The 27,602-nt window shown below is 35.4% G+C and overlaps 1 protein-coding gene across 11 annotated transcripts in view; it reads right to left on the bottom strand.

The window, feature by feature from the left end:
• Positions 1–1,030: 1,030 nt before the first annotated feature.
• LOC128231154 (collagen alpha-1(III) chain-like) overlaps positions 1,031–27,602 on the bottom strand; it is an 88,367-nt gene continuing 61,795 nt past the window's right edge. For 8 of the 11 annotated variants that reach the window (XM_052943613.1, XM_052943614.1, XM_052943615.1 and 5 more), the window contains 6 exons: positions 25,318–25,369; positions 20,200–20,482; positions 18,304–18,354; positions 13,917–14,491; positions 9,612–10,518; positions 1,031–7,057 (listed from right to left, as the gene is read on the bottom strand). In XM_052943613.1, coding sequence (XP_052799573.1) covers positions 4,101–7,057; positions 9,612–10,518; positions 13,917–14,491; positions 18,304–18,354; positions 20,200–20,482; positions 25,318–25,344 — 4,800 coding nt within the window. In that variant the 5' untranslated portion in view covers positions 25,345–25,369 and the 3' untranslated portion in view covers positions 1,031–4,100. The remainder of the gene's footprint in view (positions 7,058–9,611; positions 10,519–13,916; positions 14,492–18,303; positions 18,355–20,199; positions 20,483–25,317; positions 25,370–27,602) is intronic. The other 3 variants (XM_052943621.1, XM_052943622.1, XM_052943623.1) reach the window with 3 other exon arrangements.

Below are 27,602 nucleotides of genomic sequence, written 5' to 3'. Positions count from 1 at the left end.
ATATTCTAGATAAATCGCTATTTCCCAATCGTTTGTTCTTACTAGATTTAGAGTGTCCAAATTGATTTGGACAAGAACCTTTACTTTCCCGTTCTTTTTTGGCAAAGGAAGAAGGTACTGCAAACTCCTTTTGATCATCCTGAGCACTGTCTTATTTTCCTCATGCATCATTTTGATACACTTATATTTACTTCGAAATTTGTTCTTGTTTTTTTTTACAAGAACAACAGTTGGTATTACGCCCGAAAACTGAGGAATTCGATAACTCTAGGTTGTATGTTTTTATTGTTGTTAAAGCCCTTTCATTGATCTGTTATCCTCTGACTATTGCAAATAAAAATATCTTAAACGCACTTCTTAAGGTATCTTGTGGTATACTGTACTGCATATATATCTGAAATTGAAGTCATGCTCTCACGGATGTGACAATGCGTTTCTGCCATGGCTGTTTATTCATTGACTCAAGGCTTAGGCTGGTCTTTAGTCACCAAATGTCAAAACCAAAAGTTTTATTTGTTCGTAGATAGTTTCGGAATATATGTGCTCACCATCTGCCTCTTGTCAGGCATGCAAAGCAAAATAGAAGTCTGCAACTTCTTATTGCTATCAAAGCATTCAGGCACTAGATACCTAAACCGGTCTTTTTGCTCTTTGCAATGAATAGTTCGGCTTAACTTGCAACATTTTAACATTGAAAGTGGGCCAGCTTAGCCGATTGATGGAATGCTTAACACAATAGCACGGGAAATGTCAATGTTTGTCAGGGTGACTTTTTGCCTAGAAAACGTGCATAACTCGACATCTATTACAACCAGTGATAAAGACCTTGCCGTTCTTTGAATATGTGTACCAAGCTCCATGTGAATATCTTACACGGTTTTCGAGTTCTTACCAAGGTTTGAGTTTTTGCACAACGAGGTCATTGTACCCAAGGCTATCCTCATACCTCCATTTTATTTATTACTTCATACAAAAGCAAAGGAGTTTAAATGGGCTGATTTCTATATTGAAATAATAACATAACACCATCTGCAATTGTTTCATGATTTACTTCTAACTTGTTTATTGTATGAAATGAGAATGATGTCGACAAAATGTAAAATGGCAAAAATCCCTTATCCCCCCTTTCTTCATATAGTCACTTTCCTGACTGCTCTTTGCAGAGAAATAATTTAATCATCCATATAAAATATATCAAAAATAGAATACATGTTAAAAGAGAACTTCTCTCAATGTATACACTTTTTCTATTAAACAAATCATTTAAAAAATGTTGCTTACAACTTACAAATGATTTGTTCATGTAATTCTGCAATGTAAAGAAAATTAACAGCATGCTTTCATGTAAGCTCTGAAGTTTTATAGCCATACAATTCTTAAAGGTACAATTCTTAAAGGGATTATCCGTTTTATTAATAAGTTTGTAGAAAACAGTGGTTAGGATGAAAGAGATAAGGAAAGATTGTATTGTAATGGTAAAGAAACAACTTAATGAAAGTGCATGCGTCCAAATACAGAGCAGTCATAATGAATTGAGAATAAGAAATTATACATCTATAGCTTGCCTATTGCACTTTTCATAGTCGGTAAAAAGGGGTGAGATTATACATCAAATTTGTATGAGCACACAATCATTTATAGTTTTTATGAGGACGAAAAATAGGTTTTCCTAAAAAATGTCAACATCATTTAAAAATCACATATTCATTATAATACAACCAATCATAAATATTCATAGAACAGAAAAAACATACATAATAAAAGTGATTGTAATGACAAAATTAGCATACATGTATAACGTCTTAAATATACATCACTAGAAAAGAATGATGTGAAAAAATATCAGTATGTACAAATACATGATAAAAATGTTTTTATTTACAGACAAATATATTAGGACAGAGTTCCTTGTAAAAATGCCTTTTCACACTTAATTGCTTGAAGACATTTTGATTCTGAACTGATTAACTAGTCATTAATATCCCTATAGCAATTGTCTTTGGGTAAGGCATATCTATAGAAACTTTGGTTGGTGAGCGACATGGAAATGCAGCATGTCTTGAATTATTATGCTGAATTTGACCATGTAATAATGCCCTCATATAAGGTAACAGTAAAACAGTTTGCAAGTATTACTTCTGTAAATATAGTTTCAATTCAGAACCAAACATGCTTCCATATAACTTAATCCACAGCATAATGTTAGGATAATATGCAATACTCTTGATACTTGACACCAATTAAAAAAGTTGCTCTGAAGTTCTTGAAAGTTATATACCTTTATAAGACTTCTTCAAAAAAATGTTGTTTTTATAATAAAACAGTTCACCTAAATTTGAGTTTTAACCAATTGCATTCAATTAGCTTTTAAAGTAATAGAAACTTCAACAAATGTTTGATTTAATTTTTTTGAACATGTTTTATTTTGAAATGTGTAAAATATGGACTAAGCTTGTTTATTAAATTCTTGTAAATAATATCCAGAACTAGCATCAGATGCAGAACTAGCCTTTATATGGCAGTGTATCTGATGCTGTAGTTTAGGAGTTTGTTTACAAGAAGTACTAACATGCTAATTCCTAGTATTGATGTATTTGCTTACTAACATTCTTTCTAAGAAGTGAGAATAATATGTAAACATTTTCATTCTATGAAATCAAAACAATGGTGGCTCCGGTTTTGAAAAGTTGGCATGACATAGAGTGATAAATAATTTCAGAAATCTTCCCCAGTTGATATTTTGCAGTAGTGTGTTAGAAATAAACATTTTGTTCACAGAAACCTGAGATCATAAATACTTTGTTTCCAGCTAAGTGAAGAAATAACTGTCAATAGCAATACTTGATTATTTAACACAAATTATCTGAGCTAATGTATCATTTTTTTTATATGATAACTTGTTTTCAATTTTCGGAAGTGCGGAAATATCTGGCCCCAATATAACCAAAGAACTTAAGAACTCAATCTCAACTCATTCTTCAACGTCATCATGTGACATTATGGAAAGTTTTACTATTATAACCAGTGCATTGTCTTGTGCATCATTGTAAACACCATTGTTCATTTTTCTCAACAAAACAATTAAGCACAAAATATATGGGAGTAATAATTCGAAATTTATAAATTGGACTCAAGTGCAATTATTGCCCAAGAAATATTTTCTTTATAAAATATTGGCCAAATATCTTTAATCTAAGAGTGAACACCCTTTTAAAAGAGTAAAACATAACATTGACCAAATATCTTTAATCTAAGAGTGAACGCCCTTTTAAAAAGAGTAAAACATAACATTTTGAATCAAGTTATACTGTTATATGATCAAATGAGTTGAGACAGAGATTGAGATTTCACTTACGTTTTTTTTGGTGATATTTGGGCCTAGCTAGTAAATTCACTGAAATCTTGAGACAAAGACTGTTTTATTGACATGTTCATTCTGTCTATCAGTACCATATTATAAGCATTGACACGGTCTTGTTTCATAACCATATCTGGATTGTTCAAGCATTTTGGAATCATTTGTCCATTACTCTGTATATAAAAAGAGCATTTATAACAAAAGTAAATCTCACAAAAGTTTTACCAGCCAATATCAGCCAGTGTAATGTTACATAATATGGCATCTGTAAAAACTAGAATCCGGCATCACATAAACCTCTGATTCATTGACACATGTTTTATAATCCCTTGAGCTATTTAAACTTCACTGAAGTATCATTTGGACCATTGTCCATACATTGTAAGTTATAGTTACCCACGCTTAAGTTTCAATTTCAACATCATGTTAACTGACACACTCTTTGGCAGCTCTGGGTTCCATTTGACAACTTCCCTCTACCATTTACCAGCTTAACTTGTCAGCATAATTTGTTTCACAACCATGTACAGCACAAACCACTCATAAGTGGCCAAACTTTTCTCTGTGCCAAATATACAATCAATTTCACATAAAACCATTCCTTTTTCACCATCTTAACCACAACCCACAAACTGTTCAGCTCTTGTTTTACTCTTAGGCAAATCCCTGAATTGCTGATTCTTGACAGCTCTCACTTTTGCCACATTGATTTTTTTTCTCTATGAATGTGTATAATCTAGTCTCACATGCCTCCGTGCATATTTGGCATCATTCCTGGACCCATGTGCCCATAACTGTGACCTGGGGGACCACCCTGGCCTCCCATCATCCCATCCATGGGCGACATCTGTCTAGGCCTCCCTTGGGCATAGAGCTGCTGCTGGAAATGCTGATATTGGGGGCTAGCAGTATATGCTGGGGCTCCTGGACTTAGCGGCCCACCTGGACCCACCATCCCTGGGCCTGACATTCTCATGCCTGGGCTTGGCTGTCGTGGAAATGGGCCTGATCTCCCAGCCATGCCTCCTGGTGGCCCTTGCATCCTGGGTCCTGACATCCCTGCTGGACCACCGGGCATCATTGGGCTTCCCATCGGACCCCCACTGTATGGCGGGCTGTTGTAAGGCATTGGACCACCCATTCCGCCCCCTTGCGGGCCTCCAGACATGGGGCCCATGGATTCATTCATTATACTGTTTGACATGTTGCTCATGGATGTCATGGGGTTGCCACTCATCGATGAGAGTGCAGACATTGGGCCGCCCAAGGATCCACCCATAGACATTGGACCACTCATGCTTAAACTAGAGTTCATACTGCTCATCGGGTCTGGACTAAAACTGTTTCCCATTGGCAAGTCAGGACTTCCTCTTCGCATCATCATGGATTGTTGAACAGCAGGCCCTATTGGCCCAGTAAAAGGGCTGCCTCTTGATCCTGGCCTCATAGAACCCATGGGACCTGACCCTGGGCCCATTCCCATCATAGACCCAGAACTCGGCCCCATTCTCGGGTCAGACATAGGCCCCATGCCTCCTGGCCCATAGCGTGGATCTGACATACCCATGTCTGGCCCCATCCTACCATCTGGCCGCCCACCCATCCTTGGATCTCCTGTAGGGCCCAGAGGACCCATCCTTGGATCATTGCCTATTCTCGGATCACTTCCCATTCTTTGATCAGCGCCCATTCTTGGATCTGCGCCCATTCTAGGATCTGCACCCATTCTGGGATCAGTACCCATTCTGGGATCAGCACCCATTCTGGGATCAGAACCCATTCTTGGATCTCCACCCATTCTTGGATCTCCACCCATTCTGGGATCAGTGCCCATTCTTGGATCGCCCCCCATTCTCGGATCACCAGCCATTGATGAGACCATTCTTGGATCCATCCGTGGATCTGACATGGAAGAACCTCCAAATCTTGGATCAGGCCCTCCAGGCCCAATGCTCATTCCTGGCCCCATTCTCCCGTCAATCCCTGGCCCCATTCCCATTGGGCCCCCTGGGCCGTAAATGTTACTCCCTGGCCCATGACCTGGACCACCACCTCCGGAGAAATACTGCATTTTTGAAGTTGGCACTTTTCCATCCATGTTTCCAATAGGACCTCCTGGATTTGTGAACTGATTCATGAAGTCTAAGTCTGGTTTACCCAAAGGTTTGTTATCTGGAAGCATATTGGATTGGTTAGCAGGCAGATATTGTATAGTATTTGGAGCTTTCTGCTGTATCTGAACATTGGCATTGCCCATTGAGCTGGGGGGAAAGCCTGGTGAATTGCGACCCGATGTAGGCACTTGTTGTGGGTTCTGAGACTGAGCAAAAGGCGACATTTGTTTATGCATGTTTGACGGTGGCCCCATGTGACCAAAGGTGTTTCCATCCTTCATGGGCATTGGTCCTGTGTTCATCTTATTTCCACCATGAGGCATACAAGATGATGAAGTCATGTTATTTTGCGCTAGACTACTTTGGGCCATACTCATTGACTGTGACATAGAAGTCATTCCACCACTTGCCTGTTGCTGCATGTTCATGTTTTGCTCCATATTCATATGTTGAACTTGCATTGAAGAGGAGCAACTGACGTTCGGGTAATTAGAGTTCCCTGCACCTGCAACATGGTTCACACCTTGAATGTTTACTTGTTGTATGGACAAGTTTGCGTTCACATAGGTATTGTTCACACTTGGGGTGGTATGGGGGGGCTGGGTGGTGTTTGAAGGCGGGGTGTGTGCCATAGGCTGCTGGTTGGGGGCCTGTGAGGGCTGCGGTGTCAGGGGACCACCGTTACCATTGCCTGATTGAGGCCCCCCTTGTTGTTGACTCTGCATCTGTATGCTGTGGAAAGGGCCACCCTGCATCATGTGTTGCTGCATTTGGTTTGAAAGGTTTTCCACTCCTTTGGCTAAATTTGCTAGACTCGCTGATGTGATGTTCGATAATGAAGATTTTCCTGTTGGCGTTGTAGGTGAATTTGACATACTACCACTATTCTGAGGTGTTTGTTGTTGTTGAGGATCATAATGCGTGAGGCGCATATTTGCGCCCGACAATGGGCTAGGTCCGGGACCCTGCCCTGAATTTTGTGACACACTTACGGGACCCGGGCTTGCTAACTGCCCACTAGATGTCTGACTCGAGTTTGACATTGGCCCTTTGTTTGATCCTGGTGCATGCAAGGGAGAGTTTACCATTTGATTGTTTTGAGTATAATGGCTTGGTTGTTGGGACTCACTAGTGTTAGTATCACGATATGCTGTGTTGATTTGTTTTGTTATAGTCAGTTCCTGGCCATCAAACTGATTGAGATAACTTATATGTTGAGGTGAGGGAGTCGGTTGTAAGTTTTTACACAATTCCTCCATATCGTCCCGTTTCCGCTTTGTGGACTGAGCATAACTTGGAGGAGGCTTATTTGCTGAACTGCTTGCCACAGAAACGGGCAAGTCTGGCACAAATTGTTCAGGGTTGCCTGCCCGTTGTATTGACACATTTGAGCCCTTCATGGGGCCATGCCCTGGGGGCATAGGGCCCATGTGTCCGCCCATGTTATGGTTCATTGGAGATCCTTGTGACATCATAGGTTCCATTACTGGGCCCAATCCGGCAGGCCCCAACGGCCCTAACGGGTCCATACTGGAAAACGAGCCCTTTCGTTGACCAGGGAACATCATTGGGTCATTGGGGTCAACTGGAATAAAACAAGGTAGATTTTAGATGAACTATACATGAAAAACACAGAGCAAAAAATGTTAATGTAAATCAGCCTTGTAAGTGGTGCAGCATTTTTCCCCATGTATGTTCTGCAATTAATCTTATTATGTAATGCATGAATATACAGAGGATAATTGTATGTTACAGTGTAAGATCGTAATATATTGTGAAATTTTCACTGTTGGTTTTCACAAGGTGAAATATATTGCTATCCAACATTGAGACAAACATTTTTCCTTTTTATTATATGCCTAGAATTGGAATTGAAAGAATACTTTTAAAGAAAAAAGTGCCAAATTGTATGCGCATGTAACGTCATTTCAGAAATGACATCATTGAAATTGTGTCCGAGCCCTGTGCGCCCTGATTTCAAAACAACGAAAAATATCAAATAGATATTTTCACTGTTTGAAACAGCTATAAACAGAGTTTACTGTAATATGCTATTTAATAGATGTTAAAAACTGTATTTTTCATCATAATGCAAGAACACAATATCTGCATCTATTTCTATATGCGGACATTGAGTAATTGCACCAGGGTGACTGTGACACATCAGTTATTGAGTGATATGTAAAAAAAAAAGCCTGCCTCATAGATTTACCACAATTAATAATATTGCTTTAAAATTCCAAACAGGATAAATAAATGTTGAAAACAATGGTTCTTATGAAGGATATCGAGACTAATTTGAAAGAAATGAGCATAAAACACAGTATTTATACCTATTAAAGAAATGACAGCAAATATTTTAGCATTAACCAATCGTTTAATATTTTTGCACTTTCTGCTATTAGATTCACAGTTACAATGTTGTTATCAGTAATTAATATTTTCCATAAATGCATTATTTAGTAAGTAGTCTAAGGTATCAGTCAAAATATATGTTTGTTATACAAGTGTATGTATTGATTTTGAATAAAGTGTCACTTTAAAATAACTTACTTACAACATTTAAATTTAATGTTTTTACAAAGAAAAAAGCTGCTTTTACTCTAACAGTTGATACTTCATATATTATATAAAAATGGTTTAATGTTGTCTCATGAATAAAACCTTTGACTGCTTGACCAAGCCTATTTAACCATGTGTAACAAACCACACATCAACTACACAACTGGTATGAACAAGTCTAGAGTGTATAGAAACGCATCCTATACAAGTTGAAAGGGGAAAAAAGAGGCTCGAAAAATGTTCTGGAAACTTAACTGTTCACCTACTTGCAAATATGACATTGGGATGGAAGTTTCAAGAAATGAGTCATGCTTTCTCGAAGAGGTTTCATACTTTTTCACGCATCCTTGACACGTTGAATAGGAAAAAAGAGGCTTGCAAACCATTCTTGATTAGACAACTTTTTACTAAGGCCTAAAGAAAATTCATTTGGAAAACTAAAAAAAAAAAAAAAAAATGCTTTTCGCTTTGTAGTAGAAAATCTTAAATGCAGAAGATAACTTTAACACCATTATCCATGATGAAAATGACATTTTTATATATAGCATAATAAAAAAAAAAGCCTACCCACCCTACCTATTTTTGAAAAGGATGTTACCCTAACCAAAGAATTTTTTTTAGGCCTAACAGGTAAATAGGAATTAGGGTGGAATTTAAAAATGAGTCATTGTTTCTAAAAGATGATTTGCACTTTATCAATGGAGTAAGGAAAAACGTGACGAACAAATTACCTATTTAAACCATAAAAAATCCCATTGGTGCGAAAGATATATTAACATACAGTAAATTTGACAACAAAAATTAACATGATATCTAAACCGACCAGTTATAGAATTTCAATTTACACTCACTATTTTAAATGAACACCTCATAATGGGCTAAAAATATACAGCAGCAGCTTGTTGATGTTATTCTTTCTAACCGATTCAAGGAACGGTTCAAGGTCTTTATAATTGGGTATTTGTTTTCGTTTGCATCCTCAATTCTGAAAGGGATAGGACAAGGGCCCTTCTGATTGGGTTAAAATGTTGTTGTTTTCCCCCTCAATTTTGGGAAGGGGTCTGGGCCTTTCTGATTGGGTAAAAAAGGTTGTTTTCATCCTTAATTTTGGGAAGGGGTCTGGACCTTTTTGATTGGGTAAAAAAGGTTGTTTTTCCACCAGTTTGGGAAGGGGTCTGGGTGTTTCTGATTGGGTAAAAAAAGGATTTTTCCCAAGGGGTCAAAGCCTTTCTGATTTGGGTATTTCTTTTTTAGGTTCACTATAATTTAGGTGCTTGAGAAAGTGCTTGCGAAAGCAAGAAATCTTTTTTTAAAGAGCATGAGAGGGAAGTATTAAAAATGATCACATGAGCCATTATTGAATAACTAACAATGACTTTTGGTTATTTTATAAAGACAAAGTCATGGAGGAATGATCTGTAATTGATGTTATTAGTATAACCTCAGTAAAATTACAGATCATTAAAAACAGCATTTCATTTTGTGTGTGCAGATTTTATGGTAAAAAATATAAATGATGCCTAATTTGGTATTGAATGTCCCAAGTAAAATAACCCAGCAGTGCATTTTAATGTTACCTGGTGCAACCGATGGTGATCCCATAGGTCCATTCATATTTGGTGAGGTAGGAGATCCCATGCCCACTGAGCCATGGCGTTGTTTTTGAGCAATAGAACTGTAGTACGAGGGGGGAGGTTGACCGGGACCCATTTGGGGCCCGTTTGGACCATTAGGGCCCATGCCTCGGGGCTGTTGTTGCGCCCGTTTTTCTGCCATATGCTCTTGCTGCAGTCGTATCCACTCACGCTGAGCGGGCGGCATGTTCTGTATGTTTTGTGGGTGAGGACCAGGTCCAAATTGTGACATACCCTGTGACATCATAAATTGTTCCTGTGACATCATTTCCTGTCGAGAGTCCATCATTCCCCCACCCATCATGCCTTGCTGGGACATCATAGCCCTCTTGGATGCCATGTGTTGCTGGTACATTTCCATATCCCCGGGCATCATGCCCTGACCCCCAAGGCCAGGTCCGGGGCCCCCAGGGGGAAAACCTTGCTGACCACGTTGCTCCGGGAATAACATCTGCTGAATTTTTTTTAAATTTGCTAACTGTTCTTGTCTGCGTTGTAATTGCTCAGGAGTCAAATTTTCATTAGGAACTTTGTTTTGCATCATGCTCATACTATTCATCGGCCCGCCAGGCCCACCAAAGTCAAAATCCTCCATCATCATTTGTGAAAAGTTTGAACTATTTGGCCCCATCATCATACGAGGGTCACCATCACTCATACTGAGTCCCTGCTCTTGTAAGTTTTGATTTTGTTGCTGCACCCACTGTGCCACGCTACTGGACGAGTTCGGGCCCGGTCCGTACGGCCCCATGGGACCCCCCATTCCTGGTCCGGGCATACCGCCCATCGGGTTGTTCATTCTGCCTCGCATGTTTTGCATATACATGTTTGCCCTCATTTTCGGGTTCTTCTGAAAAGAATGAGAGAATGATCAACCATTTTAATAACAAATGTTCCTGCTGTATCTTCTTTTTTCTTTAAAATTTCTTATGAACTTTTTTGGATTCGATCATTAAAGTAATAAGTAAAACATAATGATGCATTCATATTAAAGTTTTTTCATCTATTGAGTATAACTGTTAATGTGCCCTGTTAAATGTTGCAATAAAATCAACATTGTGAACACCAAAAGTAAATGTTTCATTTGACTATTAAACATTATCATGAAATAGAGTTTTTGGTGCTCACTTGGTGAAATATAAACAATAATTATTATTCCCTATATAACTTCTAGAGTGAGTACAGAAAGGTTTTTTCTCACAAGTTGCGCAACAACATAATAAAATTTATTTCTTTTAGTGTTCACCAGATAATGAATATATGGCAATCTCATAACTAAAACAATTGTTATTTTTGGTGTATGCCCAAAATGGATCTAATGAACCCAAATTAATAGAATTGTATCTGAAAAGTGTGCTGGATAGTTTGTCAACAAAACATTCTTTCATTTCATTTTCGACATCAAATGATGTCATTGCTATTTTACCCTAGTCTTGTAAACATATGTTCATGCAGACAAAAAAAATGGGTTCAACTTTAAACAGAGTGACAAATATCATTGATAAATTTCTATAAATGTAGCGTTTGTAGAAAGGTCTCAAATGCTGACATACTTCAAAATGTTCTCAGAAAAAAGTGTTAAACAATTGTTAAAATGCATTCCTATTCTGAAGTAAACATATTCTGAACCTCATTCGATAAATATTTGCCAGAGTAATATAGCTGGTAAACAGTCTTATGAACATTATCATCATTAACATGTCTCCAAATTTTACATGAAAATATTCAAAAAATAAAAATGGCCACCATCAAAGCTAAATTCGTCAATAGTGACAATGCCAACAACCATGATGACATCAGCAGCCACGACATCATGGCAGTTACTTTCAATGACAAGTTAAAAAGCAATACAGTCTGCTATGAGTCTGTTGCATAGATTTATCACTGGCATTCAACAATTATTTTTCTTGGAACTTCGATTGCAATCAAGCGCTGCTATTAAAATCAAATAAAAATCTGACAATTTTAAAGGATGCAAAGCTTACAGTCAGCTTAAGGTTACAAACCTAGTGATGCAAATTTACTTTAACATGGCAAGCAACAATAATGTACATTTGAACAAATACAAAAACGTGTGAACATGTTATTTTTGTAAACAGGTAAACAACTTATAAAACATACACAGTCGTACATACATATATATGGCATGTAATCGGGGGGGAAATGGGTTAAAGTTTCCAAATATGTATTATTAGTGGTGGGCAGATTATCGGCGATAGTCGCTTTATCGTCGCCTAGGGCTAAAAGTTGATGATGGGTGATGGCGTTTTGACGGTATCATTTAGTCGAATGTCCCATTTTTATGTTGAAAATTTGACATAAATGTGCTTGTTTTTCGTTGGAAAAAGTTTCAAAGTTACAAACTCCAAAAATGTTTCATTTCTTCTTTTTTTTATTTTATTCCTAAGCCATGCGATAAGTGTGATTTTATTTACCAGTACCTACTAAATAGATGCGAAATGACACAAAATGTATTCTTTTAAATGTTCAGATTATTATCGATTAATCTGATTAATTAGTCAGTCTGTCTGTCCGACTAATCGATTATGAAAATCCAGCCGATTGCCCATCACTAGTTTCAATAAATTCAACAGTCAGGCAAAAAGGTTATTTTATACTGGTTATATAGTAAGGAAAATGCGAGGAATGGAATATGTAATAAGAATTGGTTAAATGTATTAGACTTGTGCCGCTTCCTTTGGTAGTTCAGACATGCATGTTACGTTGAACGTGCACTGGTGAGACAGACACGTGTGTTAAGCAGGCATCACTCGGCATGCAAAAACATTCCAACGCAGAATGGTATTTTTTGTCTTCAGACATTATCATATTTGCAGAAACTCAACTATGAAACTTTTTTCGCAGACTTAGATTATGTTTTTTTCAAAAAGTCACAGGTAGATAAAATTACATAAGCATATTCGGTATTAAGCATTTTGCTTTATATTCAGCTTTAAGTGGTACAATGTATTTGGAATGTTTAATCCATTTCCCCCGCCTTTAATAACAATTTTAAAGTAAGTAAGTCCCCTCAAAAGAATTGTAAATGTTATAGAAACCAAATGTCTTAGTTTTAGTCATAACGAAACAGTGTAGTGTTAATCAATACTCATGTATACAGTTAAATTACTTTGGAGGGGACTTACTTTAATACAAGGGCAGCAACTCAAAGCTCTTTCAATTATTGGACAAAGAGGTATAACAGTTCTTGATAAAGCAGTTAATAAATATACACAAGTTGCCATTAAATACAAAAAATTACGAAATCAAATTTAGGAAAGTTCATAAAGTAAGCCTTTGGCAAGCTTTGTAACATTTCCGTAATGAGCTAATTACATTTTTGTATTAAATTAAATGTCAACCAATGTAAGATTATTTTTTTCTAATGACACATTAGTCGTCAAAAAAGAAGATTTTGTTCAATTGGTGGTAAAAGTTGTGAGATTCAATAAGTATGGTAAAATGAAGTCAATACAATGTTACACTAGTGTAGTATAAGAAAATACTTGGCTGTATTACACTCGAAACAAAGTCATACATGTTTCTTGTTTGTGATTTTGTGTTCTATGTCTTTGGCGTTTGCCCATTGCCACTAAACCGGGTTTATGTTTAAACTTTTTGCTACTGAGCATGTTTCTGTAGCTTTTTGCACATATATTAAACTGAAATAAAATTTTCGAACATTGTTTACTTTCTCAAGCATAATTTTGAGGAGAATGAATTCCATCTCCTTGACAGTAGATTATTAAGCATGAGCGTATTCATTAATGTCTCAAGTCTGAGTTTGAGACTCAGGGTCAGAAAACTGAATTCTTAAATGATTGAAAATATCTATAACTAATTTTGACAAAAGATGTACGCCTGATTGAAGATCAGATTACTTGTAACATGTACAGAATTTTTGACCATATTTCCAACTGTCATAGCATTTTAACAACCAAATTAAGATTTTGCTTTTCTGAGCCTGAGCGTCAAACACAGACTCAGGACTTAAGTGAATATGCGCCAGTTATGGGGAACCTTCCCCTCAGTAAAAGAAAGATGTTGTTATGTCACAAATAATTGAGAGACCTTGACATTGTCGAATATTACTCAATTGTTTATTTTTAAATTCATTTTCAATCAAGAACAGTCAATCTATCCTATGTAAGGAAGAGTAAAATTATTATTAAATAATGTTTGCAAAGATAAACATGCTTTGAATGGCTGCCCAAGAGTTGAATAAATGAAGAGGAAAGGCGGGGGTACCTGAAGAAAGGATTTCGTTGCCGGCTGATCCATATGGTACGACAGAATGTTCTTATACTGGCCGGACTGAACAGCCTGGGCTGCTTCATTCGCTAACTGCGTTGTGAAGACAAAAATTTCACTCTGCTGTTGAATCAATTGTCCTTCACTAGCTACCTGCTGATTATGCGGCCCCATAGGGCCAATCCCATTAGGCCCCGGCCCCATTGGCCCACTGTTCGGTCCCACCATCCCATTAGGTCCCACAGGTCCATTCGGCCCCATGGGTGGCCCATTTGGCCCCATGGGCGGACCGCCTGGTCCGGGGCCCGAAACTGATGACATGGGCCCTCCCATCATCACGCCTGGCGGTCCCTGCCCGCCCATTCCAGGCCCCATCCCGCCTGGCCCCATCTGCGGGCCTGGGCCCATGGGTGGCCCGCCCATGTGTGGTCCCATTGGCCCTCCTGCCGAGCCTGGACTCATACCCATAGAGTGCATACTGTTTCTGTGCATATTGGGCATGTTGTTTGATGTGGGTTGTTGTCCGTCTGCCATCCCTGGTGTGTGCGGGTTGCCATTCTGTTCTTGTTTTGCTGAAATATTCAATCAGAAATCTCATTTCATCACCACATCATTTTCTAGACATCCATCTCACAGACTGATCTAAGATCACACTTAATTAAACATGTCTCCTGCATTTTTCACTCCTTATTCCATGATACGTATTCGGTGCAAGTTATCATTGCATATAAAAATTATACAGGCATGAAATTTTATCACATTCAAAATGTAATGGTATAAAAGACATCTTTATGATTGTGAAAATTTTAGCATTGTGTTGAATGGCGAACTTCCTGCTGCATCAAACATGTAATATAACCTTCTGGACTAAGGTTTGGCATGATTCCCTTCATTGTAATGTAGCATTAAGTAAGCATCAGTCATGTCAATAAGAGTGTATCAATAATATCAGTTATGTCAATTAAAGTAAAACAACAATGTGAATGTCAATTAACGCCTGCAATGTCAAAAAGAGTGAAAACACTATGTGAATGTCAATTATGTCAGTTAGAGTGAAACAACAATGTGAATGTCAATTAACGTCTGTAATGTCAAAGAGTGAAAATACTATGTGAATGTCAATAATGTCCAATATGTCAGTTATAGTAAAACAATAATGTCAATGTCAATATTGTCAGTTATGTCAAAGAGTTAAACAATAATGTCAATGTCAATATTGTCAGTTATGTCAAAGAGTTAAACAATAATGTCAATGTCAATATTGTCAGTTATGTCAAAGAGTTAAACAATAATGTCAATGTCAATATTGTCAGTTATGTCAAAGAGTTAAACAATAATGTCAATTACTTCAGTTATGTCAATAAGAGTGGAAAAAATGTCAATGTTAAGTATGTCAATAAGAGTGAAACAACAATGTCAATATCAATAAGAGTGAAACAAATATGTCAATGTCATTTATGTCAGTTAGTGTGAAAATATAACATCAAAGCAAGTTATGTCAATCAGATTTTTACTGTTATGTCAATGGCAGTTACGTCAACTAGAGTGAAAGTATTCCCCAAACAATCTTGGACCATTAACTAACACTAACTTGAATTATCATTCCATTTACTTACATCACATTTATATGAAAGCCATGATTGAAATATTTACTTTTGGTTTTCTTGGGATGAACAATATTTCAATCTTCACTAAAACAAGCAACTTTTCTTTCTATTTCAAGGGTGTTGATTTTTGTAAGGCATGTTTAATTTAAAATGCAAATATTTTTAACATGATTTTATTACCAAACATGGTATGCATAAATGTTCAAATCTCACAGTGAAACAGGCTTAATAAAATGCCTTAAACATTGAAGTGATATTTTCAGCAGTGAGTTGCAGTGGGCATGATATTATCAACCAATAATTGCTCAACAAACCACTGAAAAAGCTTGTTATAAAACGCATGAAATGGTAGATAACCTGTAATTATTCACCAGAAAAAATATCAGTTCCTTTAAAAACTGTAAAATTCATTTCCATATGTATGAACTAAGATTTCCTTCAAAAGGTTTTCAAAGTTTTACTTGAGAAAACTGGTGAAAAACTTTTGTCCTTTAGAATAGAATATGATAAAGAAACAAGAAATCAAAGTTTCATGATAAAGAAACAAGAAATCAAAAAGTTTCATATTTTATCTATCAATAAATATCATAGTCAGGTAAAAGGCAAATGCATTCAAAGTGACATTACTTTGTGTGGTTGATATATGTTACATGCTTAGGATTCCCGATAATTTATATAAACCAGTTACTGACTTTCATTGAAAAAAAAGTTATCTACATTATATGTCCTAATAGAAGGACATGGCACATAAGAAAGCCTTTGATTAGATGGTTGGTTGATTGGCACACTTGCTTCTCACCTAGGGGATCCTCAGTTCGATTCCCGGCCTGGGCGCATGTGAGATTGGTTTGTGGTTACCAAGCCAGAAGTGGATTTCCTCTGGGTACTCCTGTTTCCCCCACAACACATTAGGCCATAATCTCGCACAATACTGAGCCAACGAGAGTGTTTAATATAATGTTGTAATAACTTGTTTCACAATCATTGTAAAATAAATAAGTTTAAACTAAAACCTCTTTAACTTGAAATATAAATCACAAATTTATTACTTTTACTTGCCTTAAACTTTAACCCAAGTCAATCAGGGGCCGTAACTTGTATTAAGGATATGGAGTTATGTAATCTCATTGGGTGATGGTCCTGAACAATTGTGTGAAGTATTAAGTCAATTGAATGAAGTTATATAAGTTATTAAACAATATCCCAACCTGCCCTAAAACTTGAACCTAAGTTCCATAGTCAATCAGGGGCCATAATTTGTATAAAAGATAATATGGAGTTATCTAACCTCATAATGTGATGGCTCTGAACATCTGTGTGAAGTATTAAGTCAATTGAATGAATGGTATTAGAGTTTTAAGTGAAAATCCCAACTTGCCCTAAAACTTTAACATGCCCTAAAACTTTAACCTAAGTCAATCAGGGGCCATAACTTGTATTTAGGATAATATGGAGTTATGTAACCTCATTGTGTGATGGTCCTGAACAACTGTGTAAAGTATTAAGTCAATTAAACAAAGGATATAGAAGTTATTAATAAATATTCCAACTTGCCCTAAAACTTGAACCTAAGTTCCATAGTCAATCAGGGGCCATAATCTGTGTAAAGAATAATATGGAGTCATCTAACCTCATCATGTGAAGGCCCTGAACAACTGTGTGAAGTATTAAGTCAATTATGTAGGGTATTGGACTTATAAGTGAAAATCCCAACTTGCCCTAAAACTTTAACCGGACGCCGACACTGCCCCGGGGCGAGTAGTCGAGCTAATAAGAAGTACTGCTTATGCAGTCAAATAATTTTTACCTACAAATGTTGTACAAAAAATAAAATCTCAAAAATATTAATTTATAAAAGGGACAGAACCATACATTTAATTCAGTTTCATAGCCAGTCTTTGGTGGAGATAAAACACAAATTTCTATGTAAATGTTACATGATGTAGTTTTCAGGTTTTTGAAACTTCTTAATAAATCAAGTCAACATGAAAACTTAAGAGAACTGTAACCTTTATGAACAAAACTTTGTCGCAAATATTATCACCAGCATTTTTTATCTGACCAGTATTTTGGCCCAATTCCAAATGCTAAACATGTACATTTTACCCAAAACGTAAAAATAAAATTCCAAAAATTATGTATCAAAAAATGAACAAAACCGTGCCTCACCCATTTTTGTACGAAAGAGTTTATGTATTCAAACGGATGCACTCTTACTCCCAAATAAGATGTACCACAATTAATACTATTGTTTTAATTAACTGGAAAGGATGAATAAATATCGAAAAACAAAGGTTCTTATGAAGGATAATGTTTTTAATTTGAAAGAAAGGTGCAGGAAACACGTTATTTCTACCTTATGAGGTGATAGATTATTACTGTAAATCTTAAGGGACTCACCGGTCATTTATTGTTTGTGCGTTTTCAGCTATTAAATACACGGTAACAATCTTTTTATCAGTAATTAATATTTTCCCTAAATGCATCATTTAGTAAGTAGTTAAAGGTTTATCACTCAAAATTTATGTTTGTTATACATGTGTATGTAATATTTTTAAAAATCAGTATCACTTTAAAAAAATAAACTTTGATAAATTCATTTACCTTTTCTATCTATCTTTTTTTAAAGCACTCTTGTTTATTTCTAGGAAGAATTGGAAATCCCAATTTTAGTCAAATTGACCCATTTTTCCCAATCAAAAGGCTCAAGCCATATTCTCAAAATGGTGAAGAAAAAACAACAACACCTGTAGAACATCATTTTGTGAGTATGTTACCTTTTTCTTGGGGTTTTATGTCACCAGGAGTAGGAACACCTTTCTCCAGGTCTGAAATATACAAATATGATACATTCAATTTGGGGTAGAAACGCCTTTCTCCAGGTCTGAAATATACAAATATGATACATTCAGTTTGGGGTAGAAACGCCTTTCTTCAGGTCTGAAATATACAAATATGATACATTCAGTTTGGGGTAGAAACGCCTTTCTCCAGGTCTGAAATATACAAATATGATACATTCAGTTTGGGGTAGAAACGCCTTTCTTCAGGTCTGAAATATACAAATATGATACATTCAGTTTGGGGTAGAAACGCCTTTCTTCAGGTCTGAAATATACAAATATGATACATTCAGTTTGGGGCAGAAACGCCTTTCTTCAGGTCTGAAATATACAAATATGATACATTCAGTTTGGGGTAGAAACGCCTTTCTTCAGGTCTGAAATATACAAATATGATACATTCAGTTTGGGGTAGAAACGCCTTTCTCCAGGTCTGAAATATACAAATATGATACATTCAGTTTGGGGCAGAAACGCCTTTCTTCAGGTCTGAAATATACAAATATCATACATTCAGTTTGGGGCAGAAACGCCTTTCTCCAGGTCTGAAATATACAAACATTATACATTCAGTTTGGCATAGAGATGTCTGAAATATACAAACACAAACATTATGCAATATTAAGAAAAGGTTAATTCAAAATGGCCCCATATCATACGACAATGAATCTTATGTTCATAATATAAACTTTCTTCATAGTCCCCGGATCATCTTATGGACAATCAACCTAGGAGCACAGCCATGCTTTAAAACTGTTTATAGATCTCCTGTGAGCTGTCTAAGTGCTGTGTTCATGCCTAAATTTAAAGCATAACAGTTTATGGGAGTTCATAAACAGGCCTGAATTGACTTTTTCAGATACATCTCAAAAAAAAAATGTGAGAATAATGATTTTTTTCAACAAACTGTGAAGTTGTAAAAAAGACCTTTTCTAAATATATCAACAAATTTAACTGTGTTGCAAGTTGACGTCATTAACTGTAGGTGTCAGTTTTCAGACAAACATTGCAGAAACACGTGTTTTCTCTTCGAAAAAACATAATAATCTTTTTCATACAATTTTCTTCTCTCAGCAATAACAAAAAGAGACATTTTATAAACACCCATAAATTTTGCAAAAAAAACATGTAATTAATCCAATGGAATCTATTTATATAATTATTACTTTCTTTAAGAAAGAAAATGAGACTGTAAAAGTATTAGTAATGACTTTTAATATGTAAAATCTCGCCGTTAAAAAAAATACACAAAGAAAATATCTCAAAGTGTAGGATGTCGATGCTAGGTGTTGAAAAATAAATTATATATAAGTTATAAGGAATCTCCAATGCGCTTAGAAACATTGAACACACCTACTTAAGTCAAGGATCTTACATAAGTTGCCATTTACTACAAACAAATTTATGAAGTTATAAAGCAAACTTTTTCATAATGTGTTTCATAAAATTTTGCTATAAAATAAATGGCAGCAAATTTAAAATTCTTTTTATCACTTGACACATTCATCACCAAATATCAAGATTTTATATATTAGTATGGCAAAATGACGTTAATGTCAAGTCATATAATTATATAAAGAATGTACGGTAAGTAAATATGTAATGGTTTTATTACACTTAAAACAGTTGTATTATACTTGAAACAAGCAATGTCATGTAATAACTACTTATTTTACAAATTATAACTACTTATATTGCAAATGATATCAAAGAATATTATTACCATAGTCACTTAATAACCCATAGGATTAAGTTAAAGGTGCATCCTCTTTTTTTTAATTCATGCAGTTTGCACTGCTTTGATTAAACCATCTTTATTATCCCACCTACCTGGATTTACGTCCCCATTCGGCAGTTTACCGACACTTCCAGGATTCGAGGGCTCTGTCTTTATTGCAGTGATTTCCTCTTTAATCTCCTCCTTGATGTTGTTGCCGGGGCAGGAGGACGGGTCGCTATTGACCTCCACCTTGTTAGGCGGGGCGGAGGGGTCAAGGGGGTGTGTCTTGCCTTCGGGAGAGGACAAAAGCCCCGCTAGATCCTGGTTCTCCTGTTTAAGGACGTCGCCGTCATTGTCCTCCCCTTCAACGCATGTCTTGGTGTCCGCCAGAGACTGGAGAGAGAAGAAGGTTAGGGTTAAGAAAAGCACTGCAATTGTGCTTGCTAATGCTTATCTGTTCTTATATGTTGATCTACTTGCTAATCCTGTGTATTGTTAATGTGACCATGTGTACCAAGTATAATATCATTATCTTTAACAATATACAAGAAATGGCAAGCCATAATGTTTATGCATAACATGAATGTGACAACCATTTCAACCACAGATTCTACTATAAGGCAATGGGGAACTTCATTTTATTCTTATTAAAAACAAACAAAACCAAACACGACAAAGTGAACAAAAAAAACTGCAAGTGGAAACTAACGCTAATCAAATTTGCTTAAAGGGCCTTACAATTAATTAAAAAGTTATTATAGCTAAGGCCTTGTTATACAGACCCTCAGAGGTTTCTATGTGCATAAAAGATCGCCTCATTATTAATGCTGATTTTGTTAGAGGACTGGTTCAGGTGCAAGGAACATGTTGCATCATGGTCATAACCAAGAAATCCAAGATGGCAGCCAAGATGGCCACCAAATTTTGATGGATAAACATAAGCAACAATTCAGTATATACAGTTATCTTTTAGACAGTTTTCATTGTCTGACAAGGCAAACTTTGATCTTTGGTCAAAGCAGAACTGGCAAAGACAGAGTAATAGAAGGATTACTACAGTTCTGCCCTACTGTGCACACTCAGAATTTTCAGTACATGCAACATGAAATCCCTGCTTTTCTGCATGCATATTTCGTTAGAACAACCTTTGCAGCTGGAAGTCAGAATGAGATCACTTGAGACACTATGGTTAATGACATTGGCACCCAAACATCCATTGAACTCTTCATAGCTGTATAATTTGGGATCAGCATTTTGAAGACAATGTAAATGTATATTACATATATTTAATAACATTTATGTCATTATATGAAAACTTGTGTTTATTATTGAGATTAAATATTTTTTTATACTATTAATTATGATCGCATGTTACTAACATGTATTTAAACCTACTTCATATCTTGTTTAGTTAATCAATCAATCAAAAATGAATTTGAAATACATGATTTGAATAAAAATGACATAATTAAGCATTAAAACATGCCAAAACAAAATAATTAATTAATTTGTACTGTTCAATTATGAATTTACCCAAACTGAAAATCAACCGCAGTTCTAATCCAGAACCGTTCACACATCAACCCCATCCCTATTTTGTATATTTAAACATTTAAAATATACATTTGTAGCATGCATTTTCAATGACTATAATAAAATTAACATAATAACAACAACATACAGAATTATATCTAATTCAGCAAGAAAACATTTTTAAACAAGTTTGATAAATTAGTTTTTGAAATTTAAGGAAAAAACAAATTACAAATCACTTTGTCTAGGGCTGTATGCATGATTACATTTCTGTTATGGATTAAAACTAATATAATAAAAAAAGAAGAAGAGACATTTGAACAAATTGTGTGAAAGAATAACCCTAAAAAGTCACTAATGCTGATCTTTAGACACCATTGTTATACTTTGCCAGCATATTTTTGGATAAAGTATGTAAAAAGAATATAATTCTTTTTATTTTTTCCTCTTTAAATGTGATTCATCAGTTACCCACATGTTCACATCTTTTTCCATATGCTCTATTTGGACAGTCATTGCATTTTTTCGATGTAAAATTAAAATTAAATCAGGACTTTTTTTGCTTTTTAACAGGGGCAGGCATTTGGCTACCCCCCAATTTTATTTTTTTTCCCAATCGTAGACATTTGCCCCCCCACCCCCTCCAAAACGAAACCTCACACAAAACAATCAATCTTTGTTTGTGCTAATGTTTTAGGTGTTTTTGCCTCAAGTAGTATTTTAATGTTTCATTATTTAAATAAATGATGATAAATTTGAACTGTTTTTACATATTTTCCAAAGTGAATAGGCCAGACCTCTTCCTAATTTTGGCTGAAAAAGCCCTTATATGCTTATGGAACAAAAATACCCAGATCATCAAAGAGAACATAACAATAAATAATCTAATTTGATATTCAAATTTTATTGCATGATGCTTTTAAATAGGTTAAATAAGTATAAAGCTTTGTGTGTTTAACCCTATCAAGTACTCCTGGTGCTAAAACTGATGCTCTATATGATATAAGTGGTGCCTATAATACACATTAATACCTGAACTATATATTAAAATTCATAAATTGATTGAATGTTTCACTTTAACTAAATTATCTGGCAACTGTGAAAAAAAACTTACCATTTTGCCAGGCATATTTGTCAGACACATGATGTCTGTTTACCAGACATTGTTTATTATATTCCAATAGTTACGTACCATTTTGTGGGACATTATATTTTGTCAGACAATTGATGTCTGTTTACCAGACATTGTTTACTGTCTTCAAAAAGTTTCTTACCATTTTGCGGGACATTTGTCAGACACATGACAGCTGTTTACCAGACATTTTTTAAAATATTCAGTTAGTTTCTAACCATTTTGGAGGACATTTGTCAGACACATGACAGCTGTTAACCAGACATTGTTTATTGTCTTCAAATAGTTTCTTACCATTTTGCAGGACATTTGTCAGACACATGACGCCAGTTTACCAGACATTATTATATTCAAATAGTTACTTACCATTTTGTGGGACATTTTTCAGATACATGATGGCTGTTGACCAGACATTTCTTATTATATTCAAAAAGTTACCTACCATTTTGCAGGATATTTGTCAGCCACATGATGGCTGTTTTCCAGACTTTGTTAATTATATTCAAATAATCACTTACCATTTTTTAGACATTTGTAAGACACATGACAGCTGTTTACCAGACAATTGTTTTTGTTTTTTTAAACAGTTACTAACCGTTTTGCAAGACATTTGTCAGTTGGGTGTTTATTCAACATTATTCATTTTATTAAAACAATTTCAATTTTGCCAGCCATTTTCACATGTCAGGCACAATCATGCCAGCCACATATTATTTGCATTCCCGATTGTTTTCAAAAGTCAGTTCCTATTTTACCGTATTTATCTTCCTTGTCACAATAAAACGCATCAAACTGTTTAGTCATGTTTAAAGCTGCACTCTCACAGATTTACAGTTTTTACAACTTCTTTATTTTTTGTCTTAGAATGAACAACTTTTTGCGTAAATATCTGCAAACCAATGATGAAAAGTCAACACTGCTGACAAAAGATCATACTGCAGATCTTCATATTTTTGTTCGAAAATTAATGTTTTATGGCAAAAAGCGTTACTGACGGTTAAAGATAGTGGCATAAAACATAAATTTTTGAATTTAAATATAAAAATCTGCATACTAATTGTTTTTCAGCAGTCTTTATAAGACTGGTTTACATGCTTTTTTGGAATAAATTGGCTCGTTCCAAGACAAAAAATAAAAATGCTGACAAAATGTTCAATCTGTGAGAGTGCAGCTTTAACAACAGTGTCCTACAGAACATATCAATGTCAGACAAACTAATACAAATCTGTTGTTACATGGTTCATGCTTCCTGACATTCTCTAAGAACTCTGGTTGAACAATAAATGTCCAAAAAAACATTCAAATCAACAAAGTAATAAATCTGCCTGGTACACATCAACTTTCTAAATAGAAATAAACAATATAGATTCAAATGCTTGCTTTCATGTAAACCATCTGGCCCAAATATCACGGAAATACTTAAGTCAAATCTAAACCTCAGTCTTAACTCATTTTACCACATAACATCAAAAGTTAACATCATATAACTTTTTACGCCTTTTAAAAGTGCATTCTATCATACAATATGTTGATTAAAACTTTTTGTCAAGATTCCAAGGGAAAAATATTCTACAGCCCAAAATGTATTTGAGTATAATTCCTTGATTTTTAAAACTACTCAAGAATATTTTTTTGCTCTGGAACAAGTTTTCTTCAAAATATTGAAAACATCTTTCGACCAACACATTCTAAAAGAAAGTCTGTTTTCAAAGGTATCAGAACATGCCAGGTTTTGAATCTTACTATGCTTTTATGTTGTTGAGTTTGAGATTTGAGATTTTTGTGATATTGTGGGCCTGGTTTGTGGTTTACTTTCTTGCCAAAATGTGGGTTTGATTCCTGACCCTGCTGGAGTCTGTTGACAAACATAAGCCCAAAAAGGAACAATACCACATACGATTTAAATACTTTTACAAGTATGTCTTAAAGCTGCAATCTCACAAATTAACCATTTTGACAACTTATTTTATTATTTGTCTTGGAATGAGCCAATTTTTGAGTAAATGTCAAGAAACCAGTAATAAAAGAAGGCTGACTAAAGATAAGATCAGCAGTCAAATGGTCAAAAATTTATGTTTTATGGCTAAAAGCGTTACTATCAGACATATTTTGAACAATTGAGATCTGTTCTATCATGATTTATCTTATATGACAAAACTGAAGGCATTGATACCAAAATCAGCTGATTCTGAGACAAAATATATGGGTATTTTTCAAAATTTCAATCTGTGAGAGTGCAGCTTAAAACTTAAAACTTGTACATCTATTTCTCATAAAATTGTCAAGATAATGTCACGAGGTTAATGCTGTAAGGTACCAAACAAGATTAAAATAGAGAAGGCTTTGGTACCTGCTGGCTTTAGCCCAACAATACATCCTTTTTTGCATACATAACATAATAAAATGATGTTTTTTTTCGTCTTCCCAAATTTCCCCCAGTTTTGACAAGAGAAAAAAGCATTCGTTTTACAACGTTTTCGGCATTCATTGTAAATACTGAATCGGTGTTGGCGTTGAAAGTATATTTTGCGTTCAATCTAATCCAAGGTCGCATGATACGTACCATTATAGATGGCGATGTGGTATGCATTCTGACCTACAGCAGACAGCAGCCTCTGGAATGGAGAGAGAGAAATGTTGAAATGTACAGTCATACAATCTGAAAAACATTCAGTTACAAATTACACGAGAACTGTCCTATGGAACTGGATGCCCATCTTATTCTAAAAACCATGGTCATAAAATTCTGTAATGATCTTTTTCATTATAACATTTTGTCATTTCAGTTTCAGACCATATTACATGGGGTTTACAGGCTGGAAGAATTTAGCATTGTAAGGGGTATAATTGTTCGTTTCAGTGTAAGACCGCAATATATTTCACCGAGTGAGCACCAAAAGCTATATTTCATGAGCAGCTATAAGGGTTGCATAGCCACACAAGCAATCATTACATACGGTCGCACGATCACAAGGTGAAATTAATTGCCATCTTACACTGCCATTTTTAATTTTAATCATTACAGAGGAAACAAAATGACAGTGCATTGTAGTCCTTTAGGAAAGTGCACAGAATTGCAATGTAAAGTCATTTCTAGAAATGACGTTGAAAATTGTGTCCAAGCCCTATTACAATACAGAGAAAAATATCTAGTTGATATTTTCACTGTTGTGTTATGCAAAATATTCTATTTATATCACCAATAAATCTCTATAAACCACCACAAAGCTTTATTGTATCAACGTTCATCCACACAGTATGAAATATTTACAAACTAGACCAGATGAAGAATTCAGACATGTGGGCCTTAGCTATGATGAAACACAAAACCGTACAACCACTGAAAACAATCTGCTCAAAAAGACCTGCAAGATATCATAATAGTCACAATTAACAAGACTTTACCAGAATATTCAACCCAGCTATTGACTTTTCCAATTATAATTAAATTTACCATGTAGAAAAAGGCGCCTGTTCAAGAGACTATAATCAGACAGAATTTCATGAAACTGAAATGTCGATACTATTTTTTTAACGAGAAACTATCCCTATGGCAACAATATCTTCTATGACCAAATGCCTTCACCATTTTCCCAGTTCCTATGGCAATAAAACAGAAAAAAATACACATGCAGGTATAGACCAGCAGATAATTAAAATAGAATAAACACTTTATTGACATCAATATTCCACATTGGTACATAATTTATACGGAACCAGCTGAACTTCTTGTAAAGATTTTATTCACCGTTTCTCTCCTGACAGTGATCTATCATTCCCACATCTTTGCTGCAAGTTAAACTTCGATTACTGCAACAGCAATTCTACATTAACTTCTACTTAATTCCCTTACTTAAGTTATTTAAGCTCCGTTAGTGACAATAATTTGTTGGCAATGATTACTGCAATTCCAAGCACACAAAGACATGTTCACAAACGCCTGTGTGGAACAAAACAACATCGCTACAACAGCATACATCCTGTATCTAAAATTCATGAACGCTGTTAACTGCAGCACAAAGCATATCATGATCACCCAAGATGAAAATTAACAACAAATTTCACAGGTATGAATTACGATCCCTGTCTAGATTATAGCACATCATGTTTTCAACAATTTACTATACATCATATCATGTCATTTCTAGACAAGCATGGCTATTCCACCAATATCAAATTCCATGTTGCATCGACATAACTTGGAAAAGAATAGCATTGCACAAACAGGCCAGTATATGTAGGTTTACTATGATTCAAAGCAATTTGATATAAAATTAATATACACCAGCTCAATGAAGTCAACAAATCTACAAACCAGCTAAATGAAGCTGATCTACAAACCAGCTAAATGAAGCTGATCTACACACCAGCTAAATGAAGCTGATCTACACACCATCTGAATGAAGCTGATCTACACACCAGCTAAATGAAGCTGATCTACAAAACAGCTAAATGAAGCTGATCTACACACCAGTTAAATGAAGCTGATCTACACACCAGCTAAATGAAGCTGATCTACACACCAGCTAAATGAAGCTGATCTACAAACCAGCTAAATGAAGCTGATCTACACACCAGCTAAATGAAGCTGATCTACAAAACAGCTAACTGAGGCTGATCTACAAAACAGCTAAATGAAGCTGATCTACATACCAGCTAAATGAAGCTGATCTACACACCAGCTAAATGAAGCTGTATACTCCAGCTTAATCCTTTGCATGCTGGGTAAATTGTCGTCTGCTCAAAAATGTCGTCTGGTTTATTCTAAATTTCTTTCAATTTACTTAAAACTTTGGGGATATATTGACTGAGTGGCAAACAGCTTGGAACCTGACCAGGCGCCGACTT

This window comes from Mya arenaria, chromosome 4, assembly GCF_026914265.1.
Source record: "Mya arenaria isolate MELC-2E11 chromosome 4, ASM2691426v1".
Lineage (NCBI taxonomy): Eukaryota > Metazoa > Mollusca > Bivalvia > Myida > Myidae > Mya > Mya arenaria.
The sequence above is the reverse complement of the archived record's forward strand: the minus strand, read 5'-3'. Positions and strand labels throughout refer to the sequence as shown.